Raw genomic sequence first — 9,482 nt, 5'->3', positions numbered from 1 at the left:
ATGGGAAAAACCCAGAGTTGCTATGCAGAGCGAGGCAGTGGCAAACCACCTTTAATATACTTATTTAAATTTCTTATGTTCTTATGTTCTAATATCTCCTGCATTGAAAACCCCACTTACAGAGTCATCATAAGTTGGCTGAGAATTGACTGCACATTCTACCAATACTCCTACATTAAAAGTAGTGGTGGGGTGAGGGTATGATTTTGGGAAAGTAGTGCTGAAGAGAAAAGGTATTTAACTCTCTCCCCTATTGTCATTGCTGTGATTGAGTTACCTTGTCTTCCCTTTGATCCTTATGGTTGTGACGGGAAAGAAACAGGAATCATTGTGAAGCAGGGAGATCGGAAAGAAACACTCAATCAAAAGGGTAGAAATAGAGGTGGAAACGTAAGGGAAAGTGTGAAGAGAAAGAGTGATGAGAATGGAAGGGAATGGTAGGGTGAATATTGGGGAATGGGCAGAAGCAAATGAAAGATGGGCAAGGCTGGAAGGAAAAAAGTTTGTGCTACTGCACAGAATAGGTATGCAGCAAGTTTGGCAGGAAGGAGGAAAATGAGGCAGAGGAAAATGGAAAAGTGGTGCATGAGGAGGATTGCTTGGATCCTTCCATCCCCTCAACATTGTCTTATCCTGTCTATTCAATGTTGTAAGTTTTAAACGGACATCCTATTAATGTGTAGTAAATATCCTTTCCCTGGAGCATGTGGTTTATACAGCAGACATACAGAGAAGCTAAATAAACACAAAGAATAAAAGAATAAGTATGAATAAAAGTTTTTTTTCAAAGTTTAAAATACAGAATACATAGTTTTAAAATATAAGCCAGAGTAAAAATAAAATTCCTGGACAAATGTTTGACATAACATTTGAAAACTCATTATGGAATTACCAGTTCTCACCATGACACCATCGTCCCTTAATTGTTATGATGGCAAAGTTAAGAACTCAGTACTTGCTTGAATTCTTAAAAATGAAAAGGTGAATGAATGAATGAATGAATGAATGAATGAATGAATGAATGAATGAATGAATGAATGAATGAATGAATGAATGAGAATCACTGTTGTTTTAAATTAAGCAATACTCTAATGCAGCAATTCCCCTGCAGGGAACTGGATCTAGGGATCATTTTCTGTTTATGAGTGCATTTTACAGCAGAAAAAGAAGGGCAGTAACCCATTCTTGCTCCCAGTTCAACTCACTGAATTCCCTGAAATTCTGCTTCTGGTAGATACGGAACACTCAAGAGCAGCAGGGGTTGGGTCTGCATTAGGAAGGGGGATTGACAAAAAATGATTTTTCTTTCTGCTGGTGGAAAACAACCTTTGGACCCAGCCCAGAGAGCTCCCAATGGGTTGAAGGCACTCACTGAGGTTGAACTGGCAGTTCCTTGTTTCTCTCATTCCTCATATTTCAGAGTTTTAATACAGAACTGCAGATTCTCTAAACTCTTGAGTAGTGCTGATAAAAAAACAGATATTCCATATTTGTACTCATTGAAAAATAATAATTACATTAATTTCATAATCTGTGGATCGAAAATATGAATAGAAAGTTTAAAATATTCATGGCTGGCACCAATCAAGTACAATTCCATTAACTTCAATAGTGATTATGCTCACAAAGAATAAGGTAGAATGGAAAACAGTGCCCATTGGCAAAATGTCAAGAATGTCTCTTCACAACCACCAGGCTCCTGATCCACAAGCCAATGAAATCAAAGTGATATTGGAGAATTCATTCAGCTAAATGAATTTGCTGAATTAATTAACTTAGCTCAAATCCAAGTTCTTTGGCAGTGGGCAGGCTGCCTGTTAAAACACCTTACAGAAAACAATAAAACTACAGAAAAGAAGGGGGAAAAACACTTGAACAACAAAATTTCTTGGCTAGACCACATTCCAATGGATTTAGACCAGAAAAAAAAATACAATTTTCCAAATTAGAAAAGACTACGGCTCATTCCTTTTATTAGAATAATACGCTTTCAAACTGCTTTCAATTGCTCTTCCAGAGCAGTCTTGAATAGCAAAATCCACTTGCAAACAGTTGTGAAAGTGGTTTGAAAACGCATTATTTTGCATGTGCGGAAGGGGCCTATAAATTTATTTCATCTATTTGAATTTCCTTCACAGCCTCACTTCTCAAACTTTACACCAAACCGTTCATTTTGTTGTGAATCAGCACGAACCTGAAAATATACTGAGCCGGAAAGGTGGCTTCACACAGAGCCACCTCCGGTTCAGTCCCTTTACTCACCTTTCCTTCCAGTGCTGGGAGGCAGAGGCACCGGGCAGGGAAACCCCCTCTGCCTGACGAGCAGGCAGCCACCTGCTCCGTGGGGCAGAGGGGGATGGCGGCTGCATGGATGGTAGAGGGGGGATGGCGGCTGCTCTGGAGGGACACACCCACGCTACCCTCCAACCTCCAGGGGTCGGAAGACAGAATGGGTGTGTCCCTCCAGCCCTCCAGAGCAGCGCTGGAGGGAGAGATGAGTGGAGGGGACGTGAAAAGTGGCTCCCTCACGCATGGAGCCACCTCTGGTTCGGCCCCTCCACTCACCTTTCCTTCCAGCGCTTCTCTAGAGGGCTGGAGAGACACACCCACACTATCCTCTGACCTCCAGGCCATGTGGAGCCGCAGTACAAGGCTGAAAGAGCCGCATGCGGCTCTGGAGTCACGGGTTGCAGACCCCTGGCCTAGCCATAGATAGATTTCTCTGCACATTCCTTGCATAGCCCAGGAAACAAGCAGAAAGGTGTGTTGGAAGATCAATATTTGATAGTTAAAATATGAAAGATCAATGTTTGACAGTCAAAATATCATGCAAAATCAGTGTTTGACAGTAAATATATGATGTAAAAAGAAGTGCTGGTTTTGTCAAGCCTACTTGACTGTAAATAAAATGTGGTCTTTTCATAGTCGCCTATGTAATGGTTAAGCAAGAGTCTCCAAATGTCAATAATGGTTAAGCAAGAGTCTCCAAATGTCAATAATCCAAATATCTGAAAAAAATGTGTCCTATTTGCCATGCAATACAAATTCAGTGGAATTGCTTCTTTTTTGTAGTGAAAACTTAATCTTGTAGGAGAAAGGATTTCTCCCACTTCAACTTGTTCCAAAAAACCATGCTGAAATTTTGTCCCTGACCCTGAAATTCTGACACTGTCAGAAACACTGTCCAAGTATCTACTCCTGAAATTTCAGACTCAGCATATTTTGTTCCCTCCTCTGGCCACTTCACTTCTACATCAATCATACACATTGAAATAATAACTATACAGAAAAATATGACCATATCCAGTGTTAAAAGAAAAATAAACCATTTACACAATAAGGTGTAATTGTCTAAACTGGAATCTGCTGCCCTACCCAAACCTTGTAATCCTCTTGAGCATATCATATTTATAATGCAAATCAGTAATTGCACTCAGTAATATGATCAAAGTGTATTCACATTGTCTAACAACTCAGTTCAAATGAATTGGCTTGAATCCAGCACTGCATTTCTGTGGGCTGAAGGACTTCTATGTGCAAAGTACATATTTCTCATCTGTCTCTTCCTGATGTAGCCTGAAATGCCCCTGAAATGCTGCTCCCAAGTGTCCCTGTTTCTCTCAAGAGCAGCATTTTGGATAGTAGCATTTCAGGCTACAATATGAGGGCAGAGGAAAGAAAATCATGTTTGGTAGGCAGAAGTCCTTCTGCTTGTGGATCTAAGACACTGCATGGAATGTCCTATGTATTTGAATGAACACCAATCCAGCAAGGCGGATCCAAGTTTGAACAAATGAACCTGTACTGAACCTGTACTAATACAAATGAACCTGTATCTTAGACTGTATCTAAGGCTGTTTCTGCACAGCCAAGGGAGAGAGCCTGCATCGGCATTCATCATGCCTATGCAGGCTCTGGGGCTGTTCACACAAATGGCCCCATGGGCTGCGCAGCTGTTGGAGCAGGCTCCACACAGCTGCGCAGCCCCCTTGCCTCCTGCTGGCAGCCATCACTCTGCTGTTGCTCTGAGGAGGCCAGGGAACACGCCTCCATGGCCAGAGCGACGGCTGCAGCGACAGAGGCCAGGGGGCGTGTCCCCTGGGCTCTTCAGAGCAACGGCAGCCAGCAGGAGGTAAGGAGGCGTTTGGGGCCGGGAAGGGGAATACGCCAGCTTCCACCTGCTGCCGTTCGCATGGCAGCGGATGGAAGCCAGTGTTTGCAGAAAAACTCGCTCCCCGAGCGAGTTTTGAAAACACTGTTTTGGTGGGAACAGAGCACCGCTGCATCGATTTGGCAGCGGCGCCTGTGCAAAAGGTCCCCACCAAAATGGTGTTTTACTAGGCTAAAGGCGTTGCTTTCTGCCCATGGGGAAAGGGCCTAAGATTCAACTGTATCTTAGACTGTCCTCAATCCAAAGAAAGTCAGTTGTGCTTTATTGCTATTAACTTTATTGGAACTTGACCGTGGCTTTTGAGGACCATGTCTGTTAAATACATCCATATTATTATAATACCTCAAAGATAATTAAATATATTCTGTACTTCCCTACAGACAACATTGCTAACTTACCAACTATCATAACATTTTAATGTTTGAAGGAATATACCAATACTTTAAAAGTCAGATTGAACAACACTTTCTGATTAAAAAAAGATTGCAGAGATTATTATTTTAAATCTCAACCTACTTTTAGGCTTGTGCAGTATCTAATGCATTAGGACCTGTTTGAAGTATAAAGTTGCTTCCTAGTTATAAATTCAAAAAATATTTAATCAGCAGAGGATCTAGCTTTGGAGTTCAGCTTTTATATACTAAAAGGCTTTCTATTTCTGTGCAGAAAATCTACACTTAACAGAAACTAATATAAAAGGACAAACCAGTGTTCAAAATAAAGAAATAAAAATTTTCATCATCTTGCGTGTTATAATTCTCATTTGAAGCTTACAAGCATTTCTAAAACTTCATGAGCTTTGACACAATTACTAAATAGTATACCGAAACCAAAGTAAAAAAATATCACTTCTTTTCTCCTACAGACTTTCTTCAACAAACTTGTTGGTAAACTGCACTCATCACCAGGCTCTGGGATCCACTGCCCTGAACAGACCACTATCAAATTCCTTTTGACTAAGAACAGAGTTCTTTACCATTCAGTGTAAAAAACCCCACATGATATCCCCAAGCTTTCCTCCACCCTATGAAAAGTAACTCAACTGCAGGACCTCTGCAAAGTTTCCACAGATTTAAAATTCCATGGAATCAGTAATTTGCAGAGAGTCTTCCAGTGTAATAAAATCATCCACACTCTGTTCTGGATTGATTGTGATCCCCTGGGTTTTTAGTGTATTATGAGCATTCATGAACTTCTGCAGATACTTTGAGGTATACAGCCAGTGGTGCTTCAAGACATCCTCTATTTCATAGCACTTGGACTGCCTGGCATTCATTTTTCGAAAACGCCTAAATAGTTTGTTGCCAGACTCATTTCCTTCACTTGCCCAAGCACCAATAGAACCATCTCTTTCTATAATCTCTGGCACATGAGCAAGAGTTTTATGGAAGTAATTGCTTATCTTGCCCTCATATCTGTACTTGAATTTTGTAGACAGCAACTCTGCAAAACGTTGAGAGTTGAAGCTGTACTGGCGTAGCAATTCTGGACACTCCTTGCTGGGACATGAAGTTCGCCATACTGGTTTCATCTTAAGGTAAAGGTCCATGAGTTCTCTGAGTGCTTCATGTCTGTCTTCACACTGCATGAGTTCACATACTGCTTCTACTGTCTCTTTTGACATGAGCCTTCTAGCAAAATTTCCATTCATCCTTGTTACAGGCTTTAAGTTCATTTTCTTCCTCAGATGTTTGTCAAGCGTTGATTGCCATCTCTTTCTCTCTTCTTTTGATGCATTAGGATTTTTGTATACTTCACCAATCTCAAACTGAAATATCTTGTAAAATTCAGCAGCATTGCCAATGTCACAGTGCAATGCATCTACTGAAGGAACTGTCTCAATAAAAGGCTTGGCAGAAACACCTTTTACTCTGTCACGTAGTTCATCAACAGTTTCATGATAAGGGTTAGACCTCCATACTTCATACCGCTCCAGGTTTTCAGCATGACTTCTTGTTATGGAGTGAAGGATCAAGTTCTGAGAAGCTTCCAAGCGAGTTGCATCGCAGAGTGTACAAATATATGTAGATCCTGAAGCTTCAAGGCCCTCTACTTCACGGACAAGTTTTTCATCATATCCAGTGCCCCTAAAGATGAATTTGAAGGTTCTTGGAATTCCACCCATATCAAGTAACAATTCACTGTTTTTCATGGCCTCTCTTTCTGCCACAAGAGGACTTAAAATAGCTGTGAACGTTTCATGGTCTGATTCATCAGCAAGCATCAGGCACAAGGGTTTGCAACACAGTTCTGAATTGGGCTTGTTTTCTTCAAAAATTCTTATATTTACATTCCCATGAGCCACAGTGATGTTCATGACTGTGAAAGAGAATCGAACTGCTTTTTCAGGGACAGCTGGACCACAGCCATGCTTTTCACTGACATCTCCCATTCCATCACAGGACTCTTTGATTACTACAGTGAAGGGCCCTTTCAAATAATCATCCAAATCATGAGATTTTAGTCCTTCAAGGATGTCTTCTTCCATATCCATCAAGGCAGACACCAAGGCAACATCATATCGAAATCTTTTTGCAATGGTGTCTACTGGGTAATCATCAACCAAATGTTGTATGCCTGAAAGTCCATCTATAATGCCTACTTCTGTATTACTAGACACATTTTTCAGGGGTGGTTTCCACTCAAATTGATGATAACCCGGCAGAAGGGACTTTTCAGCTGTCCGGAGTGCATGTAGTGGCTGGAAAATCTGCCTTCCTGTTATCGCTTTTATAGTCCTATACATTTTATGATACTGGCTACAACTCAGAAAAGTGTTTACTCGAATTGCCAAGCAAACTGCTGGAGAAAGTCCTGTTCCTTTCCCCTGCATCATAGCTTCCAATTCATCAGCTTGTCTGTGTTCATTTCGAGCCCTCAGAGCCAACAAAAATAAGGTTAGACACACAGACTTCACATCTCCACCTTCTTCTTTCTCAGCAAAAGTTTTCACTTGAAGCTTGAGTTCTCTAAGGCGATGTTTTTGGGCTCTCCGGGTCAGTGAAAGTAAGTGTTGCCTTGGTCGGCCACCTTTATTAACATGGACATAAGTCCCTTTGCCATTTTTCTCTTTGTGACTTGAAAGATGATGGCTATATTTTCCAAGAGTGGCTTCTTCGTGACAGTCTTTCACTGGACACCTCACAGTCAAAGTGTTGAGTACACTCAGGAAGGATCTCACAGGGTTCACCAGATCAGTAGGAAAACAAGGATAGCGACAGGATGGACAATAACTTCCTATTACTTTGAGGCATTTAAGGATGCAGAGTCTGCAGAATAAGTGCTTGCACGTTGTTTCTACTGGGTCAGCCAGAATATGCTCACAAATCTGGCAGGAGATTGACTTTACAAAATCTGCAGGGTAGTCTACTGTGAGCATCTTTGTACTCAGATGGATCTTTTTGCAGTTGGTAATCTTTTTCAGGATGCTTTTGCTGTTCACATGTTTTTGGCTTTTTGCATATATTATCTTTCTAGCACGTTCAGCCATGATTCTGAGCTTTTTGTTCACCTGTGGATTGGGGGCTTGGCTCTTTCTCTTTATCCCATGGGAGGAAGTGCCACAAACATCACAGTTCATTGAATGTGGGTGCCATTCCATAGTACCTTTCCTTGGAAAATACACTTCACATGGGGCATTGCTGAACTTCCTCTGGATAACACTCCAGCAGTTGTGACAAAAATTAGTTGGATGGATTGTGTCCATGTCTCCTCTCACATCTATCTTAAAAACCTTGTTAAGTAGATCTGGCCAAGAAGTGGCCCTTCTTTCTTTTTTCCTCAGAAGGGCCTGCATTTCTTCATCTACTGGCCCATGGACTGGGTGGCTTCTCCTATAAGGATCATTTTTAAACGAACCACCACATATACGGCAGAGGTGCTGCAAGTTTACTCGGTGTGCTTCAACTTCGATTTGATTTACATAAAAGGCATCTTTATCTGCAGTCTGCATTCCATTGTTCAGATTTTTTCCTGTATGAAAGGATTCTTGTGGCATCAAAGTCATTGCATCATTGACTTTGTCCGAAGAGGCTGCCACTTTCCCTTTATCATCTTTAGCCAGATGGCTGTCTTCACAAAGTGACTTTTCAAGAGATCGCACTTTGAAGAGCTTGAATTTCCATTCTGAAAATTTCTTATATGGCTGTTGGTTTTGTTCTGATGTGGAACACAAGTTCACACTTGGCGGTGCCAGCATCTCCATGGTTGGCAGATGCTGAATTGCCTAAGAAGGGGAAAAGGAGAGGACAATGAGAAGTTGGAAAAGAAATCCAGTGATGAAAAATGACTGCTATAAAGGAAAATAAATGGAAAAAATCCTGATGTTAAGTATTAACATTAGTAAATGATAGTTCCTTGCATTATTGGTTAGCTAGCCAAACTGCCCATCAAGTACTGAAAATATATTGAAATTCCCAGTCGAAAGATGGGTGAGTCCTTGTAAAATGAACTAAAGGTGTTGAAAAAGTTACATTAAAAAGACCTGTACTCGTGGTTTTGTCTTGGAAATTTGTTGTACAAATAAACATGCCTCTATAAGCTGAACAGCTGAACACAAGGCTACTTGATCTGAGCAAAGCAAGGAAAGTTATGGTGACTACAGATGTGCATAGAAGGTATGAGTTTGAGAAAAGTCATTTTTGCTTCTGTGTAGCAGCATCCAGCTGCACACAATGCTAATCAGCTAATTAGTGTTTGTGCCTGTGGCATTCCAAATATCTCTTCCTGAAGTGGGTTTGACATTTTTAAAAAACAGAATCATGGAATAGAATCATAGAATTGGAAAACGCCAAGCAGGCAATCTAATCCAACCCCTTGCTCAGTGCAGGATCAGCCTAGAGCAGGGGTCAGCCAAAGAGCCATTTGGACCCGTTTAACACCCAAAGAGCCATTTGGACCCATTTTCCATGGAAAAGAAAACACTTGAAGCCGTAAATACTTTCTGACATCTAAAATGAAGATAACACTGTATATATTCTCTTGCAGGGAGAAGTTCCCTTCTCCGGGGCCCATTTTTATCCATCAAAGCAAAAAAAAAAAAAAGGGTGGGGTTAAAAAGCCTGTTGTTTTGTACATGATTTAAATGACCAGCAATAGAACCCCCGTTTCACACAATTCTCTTTTCTTGTGTTGAAAGACACTGATTATGCCCCCCAAAAAAGAACCCCCTTGAATTCCACTTGGATGGTGGATCAAAATTGGTGCCTCTAATGGGGTTGTCTACTTCCGAGGGGGCTGAACTTCTCCAGCAGTGTGCGTGCATCAAATTCCGTCTGCCATGGAGGGTGGTGGACTCGACAGCCATATTCCT

The 9,482-nt window shown here is 41.2% G+C and overlaps 1 protein-coding gene across 1 annotated transcript; it reads right to left on the bottom strand.

Moving 5' to 3' along the window:
• Positions 1–5,243: 5,243 nt before the first annotated feature.
• Positions 5,244–8,375, bottom strand: RAG1 (recombination activating 1). The gene has a single exon (XM_048484591.1). The coding sequence runs from the start codon at positions 8,373–8,375 to the stop codon at positions 5,244–5,246; it is 3,132 nt and encodes a 1,043-aa protein (XP_048340548.1).
• Positions 8,376–9,482: the final 1,107 nt, after the last annotated feature.

Source organism: Sphaerodactylus townsendi, linkage group LG02 (genome assembly GCF_021028975.2).
Source record: "Sphaerodactylus townsendi isolate TG3544 linkage group LG02, MPM_Stown_v2.3, whole genome shotgun sequence".
Taxonomy (NCBI): domain Eukaryota; kingdom Metazoa; phylum Chordata; class Lepidosauria; order Squamata; family Sphaerodactylidae; genus Sphaerodactylus; species Sphaerodactylus townsendi.
Note: the sequence above shows the minus strand (reverse complement) of the source record. Positions and strands in the feature narration are given on the sequence as shown.